Source organism: Trachypithecus francoisi, unplaced genomic scaffold (genome assembly GCF_009764315.1).
Source record: "Trachypithecus francoisi isolate TF-2019V2 unplaced genomic scaffold, Tfra_2.0 Lachesis_group1, whole genome shotgun sequence".
NCBI lineage: Eukaryota > Metazoa > Chordata > Mammalia > Primates > Cercopithecidae > Trachypithecus > Trachypithecus francoisi.
The window spans coordinates 119327718-119352763 of record NW_022681454.1 but is presented as its reverse complement, the minus strand read 5'-3'; the positions used below and the strand labels follow the sequence as shown (position 1 = coordinate 119352763).

Here is a 25046-nt window from a genome sequence, read left to right as displayed (position 1 = left end):
TACTGATGTGTTTTCTTTTGGGTATATACCCAGCAGTGGGATTGCTGGATCATATGATAGCTCTATTTTTATTTTTTTTGAGGAACCTCCAAACTGTTTTCCATAGTGGTTGTAATAATTCACATTCTCACTGTGTGTACATTGTTGGTGAGAATGTAAATTATTACAACCACAGTGTTCCCTTTTCTCCACATCCTCACCAGCATTCCTTACTGTCTGTGTTTTGAATATAAGCCAAAGAAAGGAAATAATCAATGCTTTGATATGCATTTCTCTGATGATCAGTGATGTCGAGCACCTTTTCATTTGCCTGTTTTCCTTTTGTATGTCTTCTTTTGAAAAACGTTTATTCAAATCTTTCGCCCATCTTTTGATCAGATTATTAGATTTTTTTTTCCTATACAGTTTTTTGAGCTCTTTATATATTCTGGTTATTAATCCCTTGTCAGATGGGTAGTTTGCAAATATTTTCTCCCATTCTGTGGGTTGTCTCTTCACTTTGTTGACTGTTTGCTGTGCAAAAGCTTTTTAACTTGATGTGATCTCATTTGTCCATTTTTACTTTGGTTGCTTGTGCTTGTGGGGTACTACTCCAGAAATCTTTGCTGAGTCCAATGTCCTGGAAAGTTTCCCCAATGTTTTCTTTTAGTAGTTTCAGTTTGAGGTCTTAGATTTAAGTCTTTAATCCATTTTGATTTGATTTTTGTACACAGCAAGAGATAGGGGTCTTTCATTCTTCTGCATATGGATATCTAGCTTTCCTAGCACTATTTATTAAAGAGACTGTCTTTTCTGAAGAGTATGTTCTTGGCAACTTTGTTGAAAATGAGTTCACTGTGTGTGGATTTGTTTCTGGTTCCCTATTCTGTTCCATTGGTCTATGTGTCTGTTTTTATGCCAGTAACATTCTGTTTTGGTTATTATAGCTCTGTAGGATAATTTGAAGTCAGGTAAATGTGATTCCTCCAATTTTGTTTTGCTTTTTTTTTTTTTTTTTTTGCTTAGGACAGCTTTGCCTATTTTGGGTCTTTTGTGGTGCCATATAAATGTTAGGATTTTTTTTTCTATTTCTGTGAGGAATTTCATTGGTATTTTAATAGGGATTGCATTGAATCTGTAGATTGCTTTGGGTAGTATGGTGTATGAACATTTTAACAATATTGATTCTTTCAATCCATGAACATGGAATGTTTTTCCATTTTTTGGTGTCCTCTTCAATTTCATTAATCAGTTTTACAGTTTTCATTATAGAGATCTTTGGTTGATTCCTAGATATTTAATTTTATTTGTGGCTTTATAAATGAGATTACTTTTCAATTTCTTTTTCGGAATGCCCACTGTTGGCATATAGAAATGCTACTGGTTTTTGTATGCTGATTTTGTATCCTGCAACTTTATTGAATTTATTTATCAGTTCTAACAGTTTTTTGGTGGAGTCTTTAGATTTTTCCAAATATAAGATCATATCATCTGCAAACAAGGATAATTTGACTTATTTCATTCCAATTTGGATGCCCTTCATATCTTTCTCTTTTCTGATTGCTTTAGCAATCAGACTTCCAGTATGTTCCAGTATGTTGAATAACAATGGTAAAAGTGGGCATCCTTGTGTCAATCTTTTTTCTTGTACCAAGTTCATTTGACATTAAATGGTTTTTCTTTTTTTCCCCATGTTCAAATTACAAGGATTTTTGTATATTCCATCGAAAAGAAGACTCCTGTGAAGGAGGTGGAGATGGACCAGGGTCAATTTTTCAGCTTCATGGTTCCAGGGCTCTCTCATATTATAAATAAAGGACTGAAAATACAGCCTTTCTATGTAGTCTAGCTCTGCTTGTCAAAGTCAAGTCTGGTTAGTAAGATCTTCTATCTCTAGTTCTGTGTTTTCTAGAGGTCAATGAACCTTGTCTTCAAGATTACATTTATTTTCAGTGACTTTATTCCCTGGATTATTCCACTGGGTCTACCACCAACTCCAGTCTAATACAAAATGATGTTTTACCATTCCCAATCTAAATCATCCTTCTCCCTATTATAAATGATCCTGCTCCACTCTATTTTACTACTTTCCAGCACTTTTCCCCTCAAGCATGTGGATCAGTCCTCCTGGAAGGACACATGTGCTGAATATTTCTGGTATTCTTCAGAGTTTAAATCACCACAGGACATTCAATTCTCCTGCATCCACACATGCACATGTAGATGGGCTTTTGGTTTGTTTTTGGTGGTGGTTGTTTTGCATTCATCCAGAATGTGTGGCCCATGAGTTAGTTCTCAAAACTGCTTACCCATATTTCCATTCAGGTAGTCTTCTCTTTTTGGAAGCACTTATTAGTAATTTTGAAACTGTAGCTCATAATAGCATGTTGGTAACCCCTTCACTCTTGCTGCTTCCCACACTCCTTTCTGCTGATTCTGTATCTCTCCTGTTACTGGGTAGAGAGGCACATCTGCCCATATTCTGGGAATGGTAGGAATTCTACTTTTTAAATTTCTTAAAGATTATTTTTGAAGAGCTAGTTAATACCTGGTCCAAGAGGAGTTATTTATCTTTGAGAAGACAGGCTTCTCTTGGGTGAAAAAATTTAGATGTAGAATATCAGCAAGCGTTTTTGTAGTCATATTAAAAAGGCAGTTCAGTCTCACAAAGAGGTCAACACTGCTCTGGTCTTGTGGGAAATGTGTAACTGTTTATAGATAAGGTTTCCTCGAAAACCCGCTTACATGAACCAAATTTATTCCAGGGACTGCCCTCAGTTTGCAAGGAAAGAATAGTTCCTGGAATAATTAAAACTTGAAGGTATTTCTTGTTATTATAAGAATTTTTAAAATGGCAGATAAACTCCATGATAGTATAAAGTTTTTTAGGATGTAGAAACAAAACAAATTAATAAAATCTCTATTAGGGTAAGACTTCTAATTTCAAAGGAAAATATTAATGCATGAATTTAATAAATATTTAGCACTACTAATATATGCAAGTACCAACTTCATAAAAATTCCATTATATAAACTGAATTGAACATCTATGTCAATTAATATTAGTAACACTCATAATATGTATAATATTTTAACAAAAATAAGTTTTAATGCTATACAGAGGGAAAATAAAAGTACCAGTATCTACCTAGGTAAAATCATACATTTTATTTTTAAAAACAGTTTAACATTCAACATTGCTATTATTCCAACGTAGAACAAAGGCTATATATATAACTGAGATGATTGCCTGTGCAAGGTTTTCATGTGGTCACATTTAAGACAACCACTAAAGCAGAAAAATTCATTATTTGGCACAATACAAAATGATATTATTTTACCATTCCCAAGCATGAAGATAATCAAGGTACATTTCTAACACATTTAAATTAGCCCTATAAATAAACCAGACATTCTCTTTTCTTCTTGTTTTGTTGTTACCTTACAGAAAAAAAAGTTTCATATCATAATTAATGCTTAGGGACACAGACTTCAGAGCCAATAAAATTTTGGTTCAAATCCCAGTGCTACCTCCTACTAGCTGTGAGATATTGGGCCAGTTTCTTAACCATACTAAGGCTATTTCCTCATCTATAAAACAGAGAAAATGGATGTTGCAAAGATTGAGAGAATATATGTATTATGGGTTTGTGTCCCCCTAAATTAATATATTAAAGCCCTAACTCCCAGTATCTCAGAATGTGACTATATTTGGAGATAGGGCCCTTAAAGAGGTAATTAAAATGAGGCCACTGGGGTGGGCCCTAATCCAGTCTGACTGGGGTCCTTATAAGAGGAAATTTGGACACCAAAATAGACACCAGGGATGTGCACACACAGAGGGAAGACTGAAGACACAAGAAAGTGGCCATCTACAAGGCAAGGAGTGAGGCCTCAGAAGAAATAAATCCTGTCCACACCTTAATCCCAGTCTTCTATTCATCATAACTTTGAAAAAAAAATTTCTGTACCCAGTCTGTGGTACTTCATTAAAGCAGTCCTAGCTAATTAATACAGCATGTAAAGGATTTAAAACAGTTTCTGGAAAATGGCAGGTAATCAGTAACTCTTACTACTATTTTAACTATTTTCCCAGGGCTCCTCTAATATTCAATTCCAAAAATTACACATGTAATTTAATCTTTAAATATTCAATTTATGGCTAAGTAGCAAAAGACAAATAATTTGTTGGGAGAGGCAGTCCACTTTGGGCTCTGAGCATCCCTGCACATTCTTGCTAGGTATTGCCCTTTCTTTTTCTAGGCCATTTCTAAGGGTTGTGTTTGCAGGGAGAAATCTTACAGAATGATGTAATATCTTCCTCCTGACAAAAAATAGGCTTGCTTGTGCTTACTATAACAGTGGTGACTCATCCAAGCTTGGTGGTCCTCTCCTGTACCACAACCCACTATGTGTGTAGACATTCATTATGGGCTCTTTGTTTCATACAGTGAGATTTGGGAAGCACATGGGACCAACACAAATCAACATGATGCTCTGGATACTATAAAGTCCTTTGTCTCTGACCCATGAGTCTCATGTCTTCTGCCAGCATTCCATGAAATTTTAACAGGCTAATTTGTTAGCATGTGTCTCAGTTCATTTTGCACTGCTATAAAAGAATACTACAGACTGGGTCTTTTATAGAAAACAGAAATTTATCTCCCACTGTTCTGGAGCCTGGGAAGTCTAAGATCAAGGGTTTTGATGAGGGTCCAGTCTTTGCTTCCAAGATGGTGCCTTGGATGCTTCATTCTCTGGTGAGGGAGAACACTGTGTCTTCACATGGCAGAAGTCAGAAAGACAAAAACGGACAAACACTGAATCCCCCCATGGCAGAAGAGGGTGAACCCACTTCTGGAAGCTCTTTTTATAGCAGCATTAATCTATTCATAAGGGTGGAAAGGCTTATGGAACACCTCCCATTAAGCCCCACCTCTCAATCCTGTTGCATTGGGAATTAAAAAATTGCCCACACACAAATTTTGGGGGAACACATTCAGACCAAAACATCTTGTAAGCAGGGTAAAATCTTAGACATTGCACAATTCTTGACAATTTTGGCTAACAAAGCCATGGCTTTCTGATGTTAACTCTAATATCCTGAGTTCTTACATAAACAAACTGAACCCCAAATGAGGGTGAAAGGCCCTAGCCTAGGAAAATGAAACCTCAGCATAATCTATCAGAAATTGACAACTAAGCTCTAACTAGGGACTTTAGAAATTGCCAGTAAACCTCTAACTAGGGAATTTAAAGCTACTGCTCCACCTTAACCTGTCAAATATTTTCTTTGTCTTGCTTCCATGAACACATTATAAAAGTTTTCCCCTTGCATCCCTTCACTGGAGCCCAAACTGCCTGCAGTCTGGAGTTGTTCCATTCACAAATCACTACCTGCTCAAATAAACTCTAAAAGTTAGTGTACCTAAGTTTTAATACTGGAAAACAGGAAGGCCTCAATGGCTAGATTAGGAGATATGAGAAGACTCTCTGGGATTCAGTAGTGAATGCTTTCATCCAAGAGTGGGAAAAGAAGAGGGGAGTAGGCTTCCCTCTTACCTGTTAATGAATGTGTAGAGGCTAAACAGTGAGAGGTAGGATTAAAACAAGCCACCCAAATGGTGTCTTGGTTGTTGCTCACACACTTCAGGGTGGGAGGCAGAAGACACTGACATGACAATGAAGCAGCATTCTCCAGGGCCCTAGAAAACAGGAAATTTGGCTGTGGCTGATAAGTCAAGGAGTCCACAAAGCTGAAACAAATGGTATCAGCAGTAAGAAAATAAAACTTTGACTAGATTAAAAATACAAGTTTGTTGAGGCTGAGTTGGGCAATCAATCAAAACTGAAAGTACAGGCCTGTGTTGCTTAACCAAGGGGATACATTCTGAGAAATGCATCATGAGGTGATTTCACTGTTGTGTAAACATCAGAGAGTGTACTTACACAAACCAAGATGGTACAGCCTACTACATACCTAGGCTATATGGTATAGCCTATTGATCCTAGGCTACAAACCCACACAGCATGTTACTGTACAGAATAACAGAGGCAACTGTAACACAATGGTAAGTATTTGTGTGTCTAAACATATCTAAACACAGAAAAGGTACAGTAAAAATATGGTATTACAATCTTTTTTTTTTTTTTTTTTTTTTTTGAGACGGAGTCTCGCTCTGTCGCCCTGGCTGGAGTGCAGTGGCCGGATCTCAGCTCACTGCAAGCTCCGCCTCCCGGGTTTACGCCATTCTCCTGCCTCAGCCTCCGGAGTAGCTGGGACTACAGGCGCCCGCCACCTCGCCCGGCTAGTTTTTTGTGTTTTTTAGTAGAGACGGGGTTTCACAGTGTTAGCCAGGATGGTCTTGATCTCCTGACCTCGTGATCCGCCCGCCTCGGCCTCCCAAAGTGCTGGGATTACAGGCTTGAGCCACCGCGCCCGGCCGGGTATTACAATCTTATGGGACCACCATATATATGTGGTCCACAGTTGACCAAAATGTCATTATACAACATAGGTTTCAGCTGCATGGGTTCACTTACACATTAATTTTTTTCTGCTTCTGCCACCCGAGACAGCAAGAACAGCCCCTCTTCCTTCTCCTCTTCAGCCTACTCAACATGAAGATGATGATGAGGATGACCTTTATGAGTGATCCACTTCCATTTAATGAATAGTGTTATTTTCTCTTCCTTGTGATTTTTTTCTTTTTTTCTAACTTACTTTATTGTAAAAATAAAGTATGTAATACATACACAAAATATGTGTTATTGGTAAGGCTTATGGTCAACAGTTAAGCTATTAGTAAAGTTTTGGGGGAGTCAAAAGTTATATGCAGGCTGGGCGTGGTGGCACACACCTGTAATCCCAGCACTGTGGGAAGCCAAGGCAGGCGGATTGCCTGAGCTCGGTTTGAGACTACCCTGGGCAACATGGTGAAACCCCGTCTCTACTAAAATACAAAAAATTAGCCGGGTGTGGCGGCAGGCGCCCGTAGTCCCAGCTACTTGGGAGGCTGAGGCAGGAGAACTGCTTGAACCCAGAAGGCAAGGTTACAGTGAGCCAAGATCACGCCACTGCACTCCAGCCTGGGTGACAGAGGGAGGCTCTGTCTTCAAAAAAACCAAAAATGTTATATGCAGATTTTTGATTGTGCAGGGGGTTGTCATCCCTGTCCCCTGCATTGTTCAAAGGTTAACCGCAGATGATGTTCTAGTGGTTGAAATCAGAAGCCACTTCCAACAGCTTTGACTGTGGTGTTTTCATACCTTTACCAGTAGGAATGGCTGGTAAACCCAGACAAAATTTAGGGCCCCGTTTGACCAGTCATTTTTGAGACTGGAGAGATTTATAGCACTCAATCCCTTTGGCAATAAAACAAATAAATGCAGTCTCTTTGGCCTTACCAGCAAAAAGGAGGCTCAACACCTTACTAAGACTCTATCAGTATAGGAGACAGTATATGATGCCATCAATGGCAGCTCCCAGATGTGAACATGTAGAAACACAGGGACCAGCACAATCTTGTTTCATTCTGACTGATCTTACACTTCTCTAAATTTGTCTGAGTGGCCTTGGATTATATCATGTATAGCAACTGAGGCTGCAACTACTCGGTAGCACTACTTATGTGACTGAAATCCATATATGATGACTTAAATCAGGTTTGACAATAATTCTGAACTAGAGTAACCTAGACCCTTTGGGGTTATGTACTTGTATGTGGGGAAAATAAGCCATAGAAGGGCTCTCTATAGGGAACAGGGTCTGTTTTTTGACCCAGCTATTGCACCCATGATTATTGGCAATAATACCACATATCAGCAGGTCAGTCAAAGCTCCCTTTATTGGGTCATAATGTATAATAAATTGGTCCTTCACTACCTTAGGCTGCCTAATAAAAAGATCTATTGATCCTCCCTTGGAACTTACAGTTGACTGAGTCAAGACCTTGGGGGACAGGACTGAGGTTAATACTGCAGGTTGGCTTCATCCTGCTGTTGTATCTGATAACAGCCTTCATTAATTGCCATATGAGACCAAATGAACAAATTTGGTAATGAATAAACAACCTGTCAGGTTAATCAGAGTAGCTGATGGAGTGGCATACTCATGTGAAAATTCAAGTTTGGCCAAGAACATGTCAGGTGAGGAGCAGATTGTTGGAAGAGACTATCCACTATGGGCTCTGAGTGACCCTCCATACTTACTGGGTATGCCAAGAATGCAAGGACTTTATCTTTACCTAGTCCATGTCCCAGGCTTGTGTTTACACTAAGCAATCTCGAAGTATGGGGTAATAACTCCCTTTGGACAAAGGCCAGGATGTTTTTTGCTTACTATAAAAGCAGTTAATATCCCAAGCTCAGTCTTTCTGTCTTACAATATAACCCACTGTGTGCAGGCTTTCATCATGGGCCCTTTGTGTTCCTCCTGTGGGAACTAGAAAAATAAGGAATTGAATAAAACTAACATGAAGCTCTGGCTACAGCTTTTGCTGTGAATAATAAAAGTCCTTTGTTTCTGACCCAGGTGTCTTGTGCTTTCTGTAGTATCCCATGAAACAATAACAGACTAACTTGTTAGCTTATAAATAAGGTAAAATCTCAGACCATGCACAGTTATTGACAGACATCAACTATTTTCTTCTTGGCAATAGCTGGCATTTTAGGCACCATGACTTGGCTAGCAATACATTTATTATTAGCATGACATATTAAGAAAAATTATTTTCCAAAGACTTAGCCAATAACACTACAAAAACAAAAAGCCCGTTAATTCCTGTGAATTTATCTGTGTGTGTCCATGTCCAGTAATTATTTCACTGTCTGTCTGAAGTACTAACAATACTAAATCCAGTGCTCGGCGCCACGCCTCAATCTTTGGTGTGACAACGTCATAAACTCTTGGAATCTGCTCCAATTTATTTGAAATGTCTGAATTAAAAATTCTACTATTTAGTTTACTATATTCATTCAAGATGTAAGATGAAGGAGAGCCAGAGTCTGTGGCATTTTGCAGATGATGCTGAATGTATGTGCTGGCTTCAAATTCTGACGAGTAATGGGCAGTATTATATAGGAGAGTTGAAAGGTATTTCTGCCATCCATTTGCCAGGAATTTAAGCACAGTTGGTCTGTATATTGCCAGAGATGAAGCCAGCCAAGAGGAAGTATTATGGAGCCACCCTGAGCAGGCATGGTTTTCTTTTTTCAGAGATTGCTCCGCAAGAATTTGAAGACAGCTAAGACACAAAAATTCAACTGCACCACCTCCAAGGAAGACCTTTTCCTCTTTTAGAGCATAATACAAACGATAGGCACATGTCCAGAACCTATCTTCTTTGGTTTGCATCTGTGCAGTAACTGGGTTAGTGAGCACGGCTGTAACCAAATTAATTCCTTCTGTTTTTAATAAGATTGCGATTCTGTTGTTCCCATCTACAACATCCAAGGGACTGCTTCTCCAGAAGGTCACACAGACCCCATTGCCCACACAATCTTCATTCACTTGTGTAATGTAGGCCACCTGTACTGCTCCTGCAGCTTCTGCAAAAGCCTGCATCACACTGCCATTCACTGAGCCAATTACCAACTGCTTACTGTTTATAAATTTTTCAATTAAGCGTTCGGACACATTTCCTTGTACCAGGACAAGGTTCACATTGAACTGGATTAATACCTGTAATACGTGATTTGCCCACAGTTCTTCTGAGCTGTCTTCTTGAAGTTCCATGCTAGTTAATGCTGTTTTAATATTTACAGACTTATTAAATCCCAGGTGGCGATAATTCTCTGTGAGGTCACCCTCAATGAGAACTATTCGGAGAGGCTGATTCTGCAATTCTTTGATCACAGGAGTATTAGATACTGACACAACAGTGACATATCCTGGACAAACACAAGAAGAAGTTTCAGGTAAGCCTGGTAGACAGCAAGTACAAATTCTCGAAATGTCAAATATAAATGGTTTTATACAGTTGCCTTGTTGCACACAAGCATTCTGATATTGCAACTGTACTGCTTCTTCTACTAACTTCATGCTGCTGTGATCTCCGTGACTCAAGCCTACTGCCAACTCTACCAAATCGTTACATCTGTAAGTTTTGAGAGTAGCTGTAAAATGTTCTTGAAATCCATCTGGTTTGCTTACCCGTTCAGTATTATCTGTCCTATTAAAATGCCTACTGTGGATTAGTATAGACTTTCTGCAGCAGGTATCGGCAAGCAGGCTGTTTTTCAGAGTTCGTGATGTGTTCTTATCTGCTTCAACCTTAGCCTGAGGTTTAAAGAATTCAGATGATTTAAGAGGTCTCCCAGAAAGATTGGAAATGGTCAATGTTTGAGAGGTAACATCTTTGAGACCATGCTCTTCCTCTATCAAATCAGTATCTGAAGGGACCTGTAGAAAAGGACACAAACTTACACTAAATGTTTCAAGTTGAGGAAATGTTTTTGTACTGTCCATACAGTCAAATATATTGTGAACAGGTACTTGAAGAGAAACTACTTCTTCACTACAAAAGTTTAAGCCTTCTGACATTACTGACACTATTACAGAAATGGGGACACCAAGATGAAGACATTCTTCAACTGCACTGCTCCAAGCACCAACAAGAAACAAAAGAGTACTGGTTCCAGTTCTATATGTGTTATTTTGTGCTTGAACTGCTTCATTGAGAAGCTGTCCCACTGCACTGCTTAAATCCAAACTTTCAAGAAGCCTTACTGTTGAACTGATTAATACACTTTCATGACATTCTTCATCTATAATAAATTTGGATGATTTTAGTGGGCCTAGGAAAGTTCTTCCTGTTTCCGCGAATGATGAAAGTTGTTGAAGTCCCATGTGTCTTCTTTTGTTTATGACTCTGCAAGCCATCACCATGTATCATGATCTGCAAAGAAAATAAAAACTTGGAACTTTATTCAGTATAATTCATAGTCATAAATGCTATATAGATGAAAGTTGTTGAAGTCCCATGTGTCTTCTTTTGTTTATGACTCTGCAAGCCATCACCATGTATCATGATCTGCAAAGAAAACAAAAACTTGGAACTTCATTCAGTATAATTCATAGTTATAAATGCTATATGGAAATAAAGATATGCTTCCTGCTTTTGAGGTACATATAATTTCCATTAAAAAAGGGTCAGTGCAATGATATAGTATTATTATTCTATTAATGATAAAGGTATGGGGGAATGGAAGAGAAGCGCTCCATCCAACAGAGGAAATGAAGCATGAGGGCCATAGGCAATGTTTCCAGAAGAAAGCAATTCTTGGAATGAGTCTTGAAAAATAACTGGAAAGAGTTACAAGTTGAAGGAGGCAGTAGTAAATGCACATATATGTGAAAAAACATAGTGTATTAGGGGAAATAGAAGTAGCCTGGTTTTATGAGAATATAAAAAATGTAGTGGAGTGGCTGGGCGCGGTGGCTCATGCCTGTAATCCCAGCACTTTTGGAGGCTGAGGCAGGTGGATCACGAGGTCAGAGGTTCCAGACTAGCCTGGCCAATATGGTGAAACCTTGTCTCTACTAAAAATACAAAAATTAGCCGGGGCCGGGCGTGGTGGCTCAAGCCTGTAATCCCAGCACTTTGGGAGGCCGAGATGGGCAGATCACGAGGTCAGGAGATCGAGACCATCCTGGCTAACACGGTGAAACCCCATCTCTACTAAAAATACAAAAACTAGCCAGGCGAGGTGGCGGGCACCTGTAGTCCCAGCTACTCGGGAGGCTGAGGCAGGAGAATGGCGTAAATCCGGGAGGCGGAGCTTGCAGTGAGCTGAGATCCGGCCACTGCACTCCAGCCCGGGAGACAGAGCGAGACTCTGCCTCCAAAAAAAAAAAAAAAAAAAAAAAAAATTAGCCGGGTGTGGTGGCACGGGCCTGTTGTCCCAGTTACTTGTGGGGCTGAGGCAGAAAAATCGCTTGAACCCAGGAGGTGGAGGTTGCAATGAGCCGAGATGGTGCCATTGCTCTCCAGCCTGGGCAGCAGAGTGAGACTCGGTCTCAGAAAAGAAACAAAACAAAACAAAACAAAAACATGTAGTGGAGAATAGTAGGAGATGAAGCTCTAGAAGAGGAAAGGAGTTGGTTTATGAAGGGCGTTATGTGCCAGAGCAAGCAGCTTAAACTTGATCCTGTAATGGGAACCATTAAAATGTTTTTAATAAAAAAGATCACGAAACAACTTGACGTGGTGTTTGAAAACATGTACTCTAAACCTAGAAGTCTGGGTGTAAACTTAATCTTACTGCTTACCAGCTATATAGCCTTCAGCAAGTTATGTACTTTATCCCTTAGTTTCCATATCTAAAAAATAGGGATAATAATAGAAGCTATTTCATCGAGTCATTATAAGGAGTGAATACAGTACTTAGAACAATATCTGGCACCGTGTTTTATGAGTTCTTGTTTTAATAACAATAATAATTGTAATGTTTTGGATATATTACCACTGATAACACTGTAGAGGGCTGACTAGACAAGTACCAGACTGGAGGTAAAGAGGCCAATTAAGAATCTTCCATAGTTATCTAGGTGAGAAATGCGGAAGAGGGATGGAGGGAAAGGGATGGATTTGGTTACTGAATAGATTATAAAGAAAAAAAAAAATACTACTTAAAGGGAGGTTCAAGAGCAATTGTACTTCGTCTACATATTTCAGAATTCACATACAAAGTAAATAGAAAGTTACAAGAAAGACTTTAGCCCAATAAAAAGAATTCTCAACAAGGTACTCCTTAATTGAAAAGCTATTAACAAAATAACTTGCCTTGTGAGGTGTGAGCTCCCTGTTACTTAAAAATGCCAGAGTTAAGGAGCTAAGATTATAAACGATAATCTATAGTAAAATTTTCTTTTCTAACTCTAAAACTTGATGATTATTGGGGTAATATGTATCTTTTAAATGTCAAATATTAAAGAACAAACAACTCTTAGATTTTTGCTTTTCCTCTAGTACTGGCCACATCACTGGTAATTTGTTTCTATAATACTTAAATTAATCCTTGAAGCTGAAGAGTAGCATAGTTCAAGATCTATCTTAAGGTCAACAGCAGGCCATAACACGATACAGGTTGAGCATCACAAATCTGAAAATCCCAAATCCAAAATGCTCCAAAATCTGAAACTTTTTGAGCACTGACATGACACCCAAAGGAAATGTTCATTGGGGCATTTCAGATTTCAGATTTTTGAATTTGGAATATTCAACTGATGTGATGGTTAACATTAAGTATCAACTGCAGACTGAAGGATGCAAAGTATTATTTCGGGGTGTGTCTGTGAGGGTGTTGCCAGAGGAGATTAACATTGAGTCAGTGGACCTGGAGAGGAAGACCCACACTCAGTATGGGTGGGCACCATCCAATCTGCTATCAGCATGGCTAGAAAATGCAGGTGGAAGAAGGTGGAATACGCTGGCTTACTGAGTCTTCCAGTCTTCATCTTTCTCCCATGCTGGATGCTTCCTGCCCTTGAACATCAGAGTCCAGGTTACACCAGGTTACTCCTGGACTTACACCAGTGGTTTGCCAGAAGGCCTTCAGCCACACATTGAAGGCTGTACTCCCTGTTTCCTTCTCCCCCAGATACTGACAACCACCAATCTTCTGTCTCTATGGATTTACCTGTTCTGGATATTTATAGAAATGGAATCATAGAATATGTGACCTTTGTGTCTTTCATTCAGCATGTTTTTGAGGTTCATCCACGTTGTAGTATTAGTACTTCATTCATTTTTATGGCTGTAGTTATGTATCACATTTTGCTTATCTGTTCACCCATTGATGGACATATGAATTGTTTCCACTTTTCAGCTATTGTGAAGAGTGCTTCTATGAACATGTGTATATAAGTATGTGCTTGAGTGCTCATTTCCAATTCTTTTGGTTATATACCTAGGAGTGGAATTGCTGGGTCATGTGGTAATTCTTTAACTTTTTTTTTTAAGAAATATTTCATTTTATTTTACTCTTTCAGCCATGAGTATTCCAAGGAAATGCAAGCTCATGAAATTTAGAAATAATACCAAATGTGAATAAGACCAGCTTTAGAGGTTGCACGGCATCAGCTGAGTATGATTGTCTGGAATCATTTTTGGCCTTCTCAGTTTGCCAAGACAGGTGTACCACTTGGTCATGTAATAATTTCTGTGGTAACTTTCCAGGTAGAAGACAGTTGTCATAGAATGGTGATGCCCAAACAACTGAAATGTTTATAGTACACAAAGCAAAACATTACCAGGTGATAAAGACTGTTTATTATGAGACTAAATGGTAAACCAGAGTATATCCCATTATATATTATAGCACTAAACATTCCTAGTCATTCCTTCATTTCATTCATTCATTCATGCATTCAGTGAGTAATTCTTAAGCACCTACAGCGTACCAGGAGGCACTGTGTTAATTGCCGGGATTACAAAGACAAAGATTATACACACTCTGCCCTCAAGGAGTTCCCAATCTAATTGTGCAGACAGATATGGAAATGAAGCAAAAAATTCATCGTAAGGAGTGCTGAGAACAAAAGTCTGTTCAAAGCAAGACACAACCATGGAATTATTCCACCACAGGTTCAATGGGAAAAGTATGTGGCATTTCTCTTCCTCTTCAGAATAATAAATGCTTGACATAGCTTTTGTCACTCTTTTAGTTCCAGTGTTACAAGGGAGAGCTGGGGCTCATATTACAAATGAGTCACAGCGAACCTAGAAATGATTAGCATTCTTTTTATTTTAATTTTTTAGACAGGGTCTTGCTCTGTCACCTAGACTGGAGTGCAGTGGCATGGCTCACTGCAGCCTCGACCTCCTGGGCTTGGGTGATTCTCCCAACTCAGCCTCCCAAGTAACTGGGACTACAAGCACATGCCACCGCACCCAGCTAATTTTTGTATTTTTTTTTTTGTAGAGATGGGATTTTGCCCTGCTGCCCAGTCTGGTCTCGAAGTCCCAGGCTCAAGTGATCCTCCTGCCTAGGCCTCCCAAAGTGCCAGGATTACAAGTGTGAGCCACCACACCCAGCCAGCATTCTTAATGTTTACTTACAAAGGTATTTCTCTGTCAAAGTCTTCATTCACTTAAAGAAAACCATTTAGGATGCATCTTAAAGAAAGCATGCTCACATTTGACTTTTATTGCCAGATTTCTCTGCTTGGCCTTATAAGGCCCAAATGGTAGGGGCAGGTCAGGAGCGGGGACATGGGGCGTATTCTAATAATATATGCTAAACACATAGGGGAGACAGCTTGTCATTGAAGATGTGCCTGACTGCCACTGAGCTTCACCCCTATACTCACCCAACAAATAATGAGGAGCTACCCCTAACTCCCCACATCCCCATGCCCTCCAAAGCTGTCTACTTGGGCTGCTCTGTCCTTGGCATGTGCCCTTGAGGGCTGATCCCACTTGGCCACACAAAGGTTTATGAAAGAGAGGGTCTTTGAAAGAGAGATTCCTGCTCTTCAACTTTCAAGCCTAAGCCTTAACATTTCAAGGGCTGCTTCTTCCTCTGAAATAACTTGCTTTCACTGGTCATTCATGATTTGGGTGAAAAGGCGGAGCCTCTCATTCTTGGTTGCTTAATGCAAAAGGCCTAACTCACATTTCCTATAGTGTTGTGGGACATCCAGCCACAGGCATGAAAAGGAGGAGCAAATATCTTTAACTTTTGAATGAACTGTCAGTTTTCCATAATAGCTGAACATTCCCATCGGCAATGTATGAGGGTTTTGATTTCTCCACATCCTCACCGCATCACCTTCCTAGGGCTGCTATACCAAATTACCACAAACAACTGGGTAGCTTAAAACAATACATATTTATTCTTTTCACAGTTCTGGAGTCTACAAGCCCAAAATCAAAATGTTGGCGGGGCCATACTCCTGAAGGATCAAGGGAAGAATTCTTCCTTGCTTCCTCCAGGTTCTAGTTGCTCCTGGTGGTCCTTGGCTTCTGACTGCATAACTCTAACCTCTGCCTCTGTTTCATACGGACTTCTTACAACCCAGTGATACCAGTCATTGGATTTAGGGCCCACCTTAATCTAGTATGACCTCACTTTACCTAATTACATCTAAAAAGAACCTATTTCCAAATAAGATCACATTCTGAGATGCTAGAAGGACATGAATTGGGGGTAGTGTGGGGAGAAATAATCAGTCCAGTATACTCAACAACACTTGTCATTTTTGCTTTTGTAATATTTCGTAATATTATAGATATCCTAGTGAATGTGAAGTGGTATCTCATTGTGCTTTTGACTTGCATTTCCCTCATATTGAGCATCTTTTCATGTGAATTGGTCATTTGTGTATCTTTTTTGGAGAAATGTCTATTCAAATCTTTTGACCATTTAAAAATAGAGCAGTTAGTCTTTTGTTGGTAAGTTGTAAGAGTTACTTATACATTCTGGACACTAGATCCTTATCAAACTATGATTTGCAAATATTTTCTCTCATTCTGTAAGTTAGTTTTCACTTTTTGGATTACGTATTTTGATGACCAAAAGTTTTTAGTTAGAAATTAATGATCTAGGCCAGGCATGGTGGCTCACGCCTGTAATCCCAGCACTTTGGGAGGCCGAGGCAGCAGATCACAAGATCAGGAGATTGAGACCATCCTGGCTAACACAGTGAAACCCTGTCTCTACTAAAAATACAAAAAAATTAGCCGGGTGTGGTGGCAGGCGCCTATAGTCCCAGCTACTCAGGAGCCTGAGGCAGGAGAATGGCATGAACCTGGGAGGTGGAACTTGCAGTGAGCCGAGATCGCGCACTCCAGCCTGGGTGACAGAGGAAGACTCTGTCTCAAATAAAAAAAAAGAAAAAGAAAAAGAAATTAGAAATCTAATTTACCTATTTTTGTTGTTGTTGTTTGATGAAATCTAATTTACCTTTTTGTTTGCTCATATTCTTTGTGTCATATCTAACAATCCATTGCCAAATCCAAGGTTATGAAGATTTATCTCAATGTTTTCTTCAATGAGTTTTATAGTTTCATCTCTTATATTTAGTTTTTTGACCCATTTTGAGTTAATTTACATATAAAGTATACGGTAGGAGTCCAACTTTATTCTTTTGCATGTGGATATCCAATTGTCCAGTACCATTTGCTGAAGAGACAATTCTTTTCCCCATGGAGTGGTCTTAGCATCTTTGTCAAAAATCAATTGGCCGTAGATGTCTATGGATTTCTGGACTCTCAATTCAATTCCACTGTTCAATACATTCATCCTTATGCCAGTACCATACGTTTTAATTACTATAGCTTTGTAGTAAGTTTTGAAATCAGGAAGCATGAGATGCCAAATTTGTTATTCCCTTTGTTTCAGCTTTTATATTTATGTTAATAAGTCATCTTAAACTAACTTTTGTAAATGGTGTGAGGTAGGGGTTCTTCTTTCCTCATGGATATCCAGTTGCTCCAAAATAATTTGCTGAAAGGATGAGCTTGAAAAGTTTGACTTTTGGGTTTTGTTTTTCATTTCAAACATGTTATGAAAGCTTACTAAGTATGAGGCATTTTACAAGTATTATGTAATGTAGTATTCACAACATGAGGGAGGTACTATAATCTATTTTAGTGATGTGGAAAATGAAGCAGAATAGTTACATAACATAGACAAAATTTCACAGCTAATTTGTAAAAGGCTGTGGACTAAAACCCAGGTTTGTCTAATGTCAAAGCCTATGCTATTAACTACTATATAATTCTGCCTTTTAGCTGCCCCTCACCCAGCATGATAGTAATTCACCCTCTCTTCTTTAGAATCTTTTACTGAGTTTCCCTCTTCCAAACCTTTCTGCCTTCTTGCAAGCCTTATTCATACTCTTAACTTGTACATGTATCAGAGTCTCTGCTTATGATTTCCTTTCTATACTATGCTTAATTCACAAGATATTACTATGAGTAGAAAAGTCAGAGAGAACTTAGAGCAAATGGAAAAAGTCATGGGCTATTTCAAATTTAATCTGTATTTAATTTATGTGAAAAAGTTTCCTAGATACAAAAGGCATGAAATTATTTAAACAAAACTAATGTATAAGCAAAAAGTCACATAAACCTGATATCAAAATCAATATTTAAGACAAATCTGCCTTGGCATTTGAAAAAGCTATTCCAAGTTTTAGTAATTTTTTTAAAAAGTCTTAGTATTCCCAACTTCAGAAGAGCTCCTAAATTATTATTTTGAATAGGTTACAGTTGGCTATAATTAACATAAAATAAAAACTCAAAACAAAAATGCCCCATCCTCTAAGAGATTGGGTATAAAAAGGCAAAAACAGCAAAGGGGATAACAAAGTGGATAATTTCAAAGACGATAAGTACTACTGGCAACTCTTCTTGGCATTGCACAGACACAATCTGATTCTTGTCCTGCTATGCATGTCCTGTTACGCACCAATGTTTTCCACAAACAGTTCTCTGTTTTCACTACTTGCCAGCTTAATGTTTCTTTGACTTTCTAAGTGTGTAATGGAAGAGCAGAGTCAGACAATTTAACTGGAATTTTGACATCAGAAGAAGTTTTCTTTTCCAAAGATTATGTCCAGTTTGTCTAAGGTACTCAGTTTAGAGTAATAAGACATGCAATGCTTTCAGGAGCTGCATTTTGAAAAATAACAATATTTCCTTGATGGGCATGACTAGCCTTTTCTTCATCTAAATCAACTGTTTGCTCATCTCCAGTCTATTCCCAATACAGAAGTCTAACCATGTCACTCTACTGTTTAAAAACCTCTAACTCAGAAAATAAAGCTTTATGCCTTTGACACAGGAGTTCCTTTTAGAAATGAACTCGTATCCTTTCACTCCTAGGCTCAAAATCTTGCAAGGCCTACCTGTTTCACTTGGAGTCAAAGTCAAAGTCCTTACAATGCCCTAATTTTCTGCAGTCGTTTCTTCCTTCTGACTTTATCACTTACTATTTTATCCCTTGGCCACTTTGTTCTGGCCTCCTTTTTGTAATGCTTTGCATGTTCCCTATCTCAATGTTTCTGTTTTAGTTGTTCCCTCTTTCTGGAATGCTCTTCCCTAAGAAATCTATTGTCACATCACCTTCAAATATTTTCTCAAATTTTTTGCTTTTCAATGAGGCCTACCCTGAGCACCCTACAGAATACCACAAATCCTCTTTTCCCTCTGTACTCTGGATTTCTTCCATCTATTCTACTTTCTTTTTTCCATAACACGTATTCCCTTATAAAATAGGATATCATTTACTTATTTTTTTTTTTTTACAGACTATATCTCTCTCGGAATGTAATTTCCAGGAAGGCAATTTTAGTCAATGACGTTTATCCTGAGTACCTACAATATTGCCTGACACACAGCAAGTACTCTATAAATATTTGGTAAGTGAATGAATTTTTTTCACCATATTTGTTCCCCCAAATTTAAAAACAAAACTGAAGCAAGAGAAAACAGATGGCACTTTTAGTATTTCTCCAACATGAATATAAGTTTTAACCATCCTTGGAGTTGACCTGATTCCTATTTGGCACCGCCTTAGTTGAGGCCCTTTAATTGCTTCCAATGAGAGTTCCTCCTTCATATGGTGGTCAGAATTAGCACTGAAAAAGCACAAACCTAAACAGATTACTCCACTGCCAAAAAACATCTATTTATCTTAAAAAAGAAAGTCTTTACTCCTTGGCTTGATACATGTGCCTTAAAATCTAACCTCAACCTAATTTATGACTCCTCTCCCACCTTTCCTTATAAACCTCATGATCTTGTCACACTAGAACATATCATTTATTTTCACTAAGCGATATTGATTTGAATATTCTATATTTTCTTCATCTCCATGAATGCTATAGATCTTTCATGACCCAAGGCAAACGCCTCATTTCCTATCAGCATTCTCTAATGCCCTGGGGTAGAGTTGTCCCTCCTTTCTGTGCTCCCAAGGAACTTTCTATATCCATCTACTAAAGCAGATTAAAAATACCCTGTATTAAAAACATTGTATTATGTTTGTGTCTAGCTCCCCCACTAATCTGTAGATTCCTTAGTTATTCATCTTTTATATTCTACTTTTATTTCTTTTGAACTCACCCAATAGTTGGCATAGTGCATGACATATATAAAACATTAAATACATTTGAGAGATTTAAGATTGCCTATGTGTTTAATATTTTCCTGGATAACGATAACGTTCTAAAGTGCAGTTAGATGCGTTAATAGCTATTTTTCGAAACTAATTACATCCTACTCAAGATCTGGTAATTGGAATCTGAGCCTACAATTAAAAAAAACATTTTAACTAGCAGTAAATATTCCAAATATAAAAGCCTAAATAATAGCGTGATATAAAAATAGGTTAATATACTACTCAGCCTTTTAATTGTCATTAGATCAAACATGATCCAAGAGATCCTAGAAATTAGGATTGGGTTCAGTATATACTTGGTCACTATTCATTTCTGGGTCTAAGAAATCCCTTTAATAGTAGTATTAAAAATGAAATATACGGCCGGGAGCAATGGCTCATGCCTATAATCCCAGCACTTTGGGAGGCCGAGGCGAGCGGATCATGAGGTCAGGAGATTGAGACCATCCTGGCTAACACGGTGAAACTCCGTCTCTACTAAAAATACAAAAAATTAGCCGGGCGTCGTGGCGGGTGCCTGTAGTCCCAGCTTTTCGGGAGGATGAGGCAGGAGAATGGCAAGAACCTGGGAGGTGGAGCTTGCGGTGAGCCGGGATCTTGCCACTGCACTCCAGCCTGGGCAACAGAGCAAGACTCTGTCTCAAAAAAACAAAAAAGTATATGACCTTGAAACTGATCAAGAGCAACTTTCCAAGTGAGATAAATGATGTGAAAAATCATATATTAAAGTGACATTTTACTTACCTCAAAAATTATCTTGAATTTGCGCCATTTTAATTTTCACTGGGTAATTTCATATGGAAAAATCACCTGCAATATGAGGATAACCTTACCTATTTTCCAGAAACCTAATGAGATTTTTATCAATGATTACAATACTTGCGTATCTCTCTGGAATATAATATGAACAAGACAGGCTGATGGTTTTGGAAAATGTACCATGTTTCTACTTACTAATGCACTTTGCACTTATTTTCCTCTCCTACCTTCAGGAAGGTAAGTGAGACCAAAAAAAAAAAAAAAAAGACTAACGTTACAATTCTTCCTGATTCCATTTTTGAAGAATCCAGTATAAGTTTTAGAAAATATTTACTCTAGAGAAGGCATTGTAGGAGGCATAAAAGGGGCCCGCATTTGTGAGCAATTAAAGGTTAGAAGTTTTAAGATTCTCTCATTTCTTCATTCCCACCAGGAAGTCAGTGGTCCACCCTACCTCTCTTTCTCCCCTGTCCTTTAAGCTGATTCCTGGCCAAATTCAGAATGGACAGAAGCAGTAAATCCGGCCCTCTGGACAAGAGATTGAGTTGGTTTACAAAAGTTTCACGAGTGTCTAAGTCTAGGCCGTTACTGAATCAACTGGATAATCAGACTACCCGTGTCTGACTCTGAAGTGCAGATCAAGCTGACATTGTTGACAACTGGCCAGATCTTAGGACTGGGCCAAGGAAATGGCTGGGGGCGTGTGTGTGTCTGTGTGTGTGTGTGTGTGTGTGTGTGTCTGTGTGTGTGTGTTGGGGTTCGAGGCGGGGTCCCATAGTAATTATGGGTGGGGCCAAAGTCCTACCTTGTAAACAAATGCTACACGAAACATACGTAAAAACGTTTATCTATGTATGTAGTGAAGCTTTAAACACATCCCAAGACCCATGCTTATCCCCATACCCACGCCCCTCCAACGACACTGTTGCCCTTTGCCACTTCTATACAGAAATTTTGGTGTCTACCATGCCAGAATCCCTGCCCAAAACAGGGAGGAGGTAAATGGCTGAAGGCCAAGCTCCAGGCACTGTGGAAAATGAGGAAAGTCTAGCGGCAAAAAGAAAGGGCAGTCCCCTCTTCCTCTAGTACTCCTAGCCACATGCTGGACCAATTCACCCCAGGCCCTCCAGGCCCTAGATTCTCATCCTTTCCCTGGCCCTAAAAGGACAGAAAAATCAAACACAACGGCTCCCACGTCTTCAGGAAAGGGTTAGCTCAGCAGTCAGCGGAAGCACCTCACTACTAACCTCGCTCCTCTCTCCTCTCCTGCCGGAGGCTGGAGTTCCCGGCTTCCCACCGGCCAGACGCGATTGCGGCTGGAACAGCAACACCAAAAACGCCAGGGCTAGGGCGCCCCCTTCCCCCCGTCCGCAGTTTGCGCATGTGCGAAGAGGGGCTTCTGGTGGAGCCGGGGGTTAGTTGCTAAGAAACACAGTGGGAGAGAAAAGTTCCGCTTAACGCCGGGCTGCGAAAGGCGGGAATGTCACTCTATTGGTAGAGGGTAGAGAGAAAGGGCTGGTTTAAAGGCCTTCTTTTCTGTCCATTGGATGAACTGGATATCAATCATTCAGGCTGGGTGGGCGGAGCTGAGAGAGGTCGGTGAGAGCGGCCTTAGCAACCGCTTGTGAGCTGTGAAGACTTGGGTTGGGCGGGGCTGTGGGAGGTGACGCCGGGAGGTCACGGCTGAGAGGGCCGGCTGGGGACATGGTGAGTGTGAAGCTGTAACTTTCTGCTAGGGCCCAGGCTAAAGTTTTTCCCCCAAAGCAAGAAAGGCTGCCCCTGGCAGCAACTGCACTCCTTCCTTACTCCTGTTGAGATTCATTATATAGTAGGAAATAGGTACTTTAATAGTTTATCATCAATTATTCTGGTTCTGCTAACTATTCCAGTTAGGTAATTTTTCTTTCACCCATATGTGTGTGTATTACAGACATCTAACTACCATACAAGTTCAGATCAATGGAAGAAAAGAGCAGCAAAAATTGAACTGAATGAATCTCAAAAGCAAGAAATTAAAGACGCCTTTAATTTATTTGATGTCGATAGGTCTGGAACCATCGATGTAAAAGAAGGTTCTGAAATTATTTCTAATTCTAAATCATTTTAAAAACCGTATTATTTGTGGCAATCTTTAAGGCTTTCTTTAACAGTAGTCTTCTGAAAGCTTGATATAAAGTCCCTTCAGTGCATATGGCTGCCCTGCGTTAACAAAACAATATCTTGTCAAGCATTTTAATTGTGCTTTATAAATGAGTAGGCAAAAGCCCAGGGTGTAACAGTGATGTACCTGATGGCACAGTAGGATTGGAACACAGGCCTGCTGACCTAGTTTTCTATGTTTATGCTCAGTCCATAATAGAAAAGAGAGAAGCTCTTAAGAGGGCGTTAAAAAGCTTAGAATAAAATCATGGCATGTTATAATTTATTTTCTTCCTATTTCAGATTGCAATGTGGGCCTTAGGATTTGAACCAAAGGAAGAAGAAATTTTAAAAATGATAGCTGAAATTGATAAAGAAGGAATTGGCACCATTAGTTTTGAAGATTTTTTTGCCATTGTGAGTATAAAAATGATATAGTTGTGATTTCATTTTTCAAAGAAATACTAGCAATAACCTGCTACATTTTAGGGCTGGAGCAATCAGAGGTTTCATAGAGAAGGAATTGGAACTAGGTTTTTAAGGATGGGAAATAGGAAGAGCAAGATTAAATATGATTTCAGGGTAGTAATGAGAAGACTATAATGTGGAGAAGAGTTTTTTGTAAGGAAATAATGAGGCTATATTGCAGGATAGAGAGAATGGGGCCAGAATTTGGAAGCCTTGAATTCAGCAAATATGTATTGAGTGCCTGTTTTTGCCAGGCACTATTCTAAGGAGCATTGAAAGAGACAACCTTCCTGTTTTGAAGCTTACATTTTTGGTAAAGGATCTGAATTACTAGGTTTAATAAGAGATGCATTCTCTACCACCCTGTGCCTCCTTCACTTCAGCAAGCTCTACATTTAAGCACCTTGAGGGCAGATGTGAGTACATAATTGTTAAAAGACCAATAAATAAAATCAGAACTCAGCTACTTGGCACATTGCTGCTTTTAGACCCCAAGGATCTAGTAAGTCCAGCTTGATAAAATAAATAAATGAAAGACTATATAGTTGCTTCTTTTTTAAAAGAGTAAAAAAGATGAAAAAGAAGAAATATTGAAGGCTTTCAAATTATTTGATGATGATGATACTGGGAGTATAACACTAACCAGTATCAAGAGGGTTACTCAAACTAGGGGAAATTTAACATGATGAACTTCGGGTAGATTTTGCTTATTTTTATAATTATAATTTATATGTAATTATAACTTATGTGATAATTTAGGATTATAATTCTAACTCTAGTTGTACTTATACATTTAAAATAAAATTTGGTTTTGAATATGTGTTTGACTTCATTTATATCATTTTAAATGTATTTCATATATTTATATTTTGTTTTACAGGAAATGCTTGATGAAGCTGATCATGATGGAGACGGAAAAATAAATGAGGAAGAATTTTTGAGAGTGATGAAAAAGACTACTCTTTATTAATGGTGTTGTTTTGGTCCTTGTGGAAAATTAACAAATTTGTATTTGTTATACAGTTTTGTACTTTAATATCTGAATGTATTCATTTTAAGTTTTTAGTTTATATGTATACATTGGTTTCTTGATGTCTAATCCATGTAAGAAGTTACACATCTCTACCAGTATGTTGTTAAATCTACAGCATCAAGAAACAAAACATAATGACTTCTTTGAACCATTAATCCAAGAACAGTATTAATTCTACCCGCTCTTTTGAGAACCCTAGGTCACAAGGAGTTAGAATTTTTAAGTTTGATGAAGTTGGTTTCACATCCAAATAAATTTGGCAAACAAACCCTGTATTTTCCTTTTGTGCAACCCAAAAAAACCTGATGAACATTTGCTTTTTAGTCAGTTTCTCAAATATGTAAAGTATTAAATAGAACTGTCTGGAAACATTATTTGCTAATTTTCTTCTTTTAGTTGTAAAGAAAATTCAAAACAGCATTTACATCACCCATATTTCCCTGTAAGTTTGACCCTATAGTGAGCACTTAATACCTCTGTGTTAGGACAGGTGGTATAGGGAGTTTATTTTATTTTATTTATGTATTTTTTGAGACAG

At 38.7% G+C, this 25046-nt stretch overlaps 1 protein-coding gene and 2 long non-coding RNA genes across 5 annotated transcripts; 1 reads left to right on the top strand and 2 right to left on the bottom strand.

Moving 5' to 3' along the window:
• Nucleotides 1–3124: 3124 nt before the first annotated feature.
• On the bottom strand, nt 3125–6911 carry LOC117085873. The gene is made up of 2 exons (XR_004438112.1): nt 6523–6911; nt 3125–5684 (listed from the first exon to the last, which is right to left on the bottom strand). It is a non-coding gene; the product is annotated as an uncharacterized LOC117085873 (long non-coding RNA).
• An 896-nt stretch (nt 6912–7807) lies between these two features.
• BBS12 (Bardet-Biedl syndrome 12) lies at nt 7808–22457 on the bottom strand. Of its 3 annotated transcripts, none has more exons than XM_033215183.1 (2): nt 22116–22457; nt 7808–10877 (listed from the first exon to the last, which is right to left on the bottom strand). In XM_033215183.1, the coding sequence occupies exon 2, from the start codon at nt 10865–10867 to the stop codon at nt 8735–8737; it is 2133 nt and encodes a 710-aa protein (XP_033071074.1). In that variant the 5' UTR covers nt 10868–10877; nt 22116–22457; the 3' UTR covers nt 7808–8734. The 3 variants fall into 3 exon arrangements, with proteins under 3 accessions (XP_033071074.1, XP_033071073.1, XP_033071075.1); XM_033215182.1 differs by having other exon boundaries at nt 8658–11012; XM_033215184.1 differs by lacking the exon at nt 22116–22457 and adding an exon at nt 20854–22059 and having other exon boundaries at nt 8658–11012.
• Nucleotides 22458–22463: 6 nt separating this feature from the next.
• LOC117085872 lies at nt 22464–24776 on the top strand. Its single transcript, XR_004438111.1, has 3 exons — nt 22464–22575; nt 23311–23424; nt 24356–24776. It is a non-coding gene; the product is annotated as an uncharacterized LOC117085872 (long non-coding RNA).
• The last annotated feature ends 270 nt before the right edge of the window (nt 24777–25046 follow it).

What these genes read in the sequence shown, in the direction of transcription:
- BBS12 (XM_033215183.1), bottom strand. Translation starts at nt 10,867, where the DNA reads ATGGTGATGGCTTGCAGAGTCATAAACAAAAGAAGACACATGGGACTT.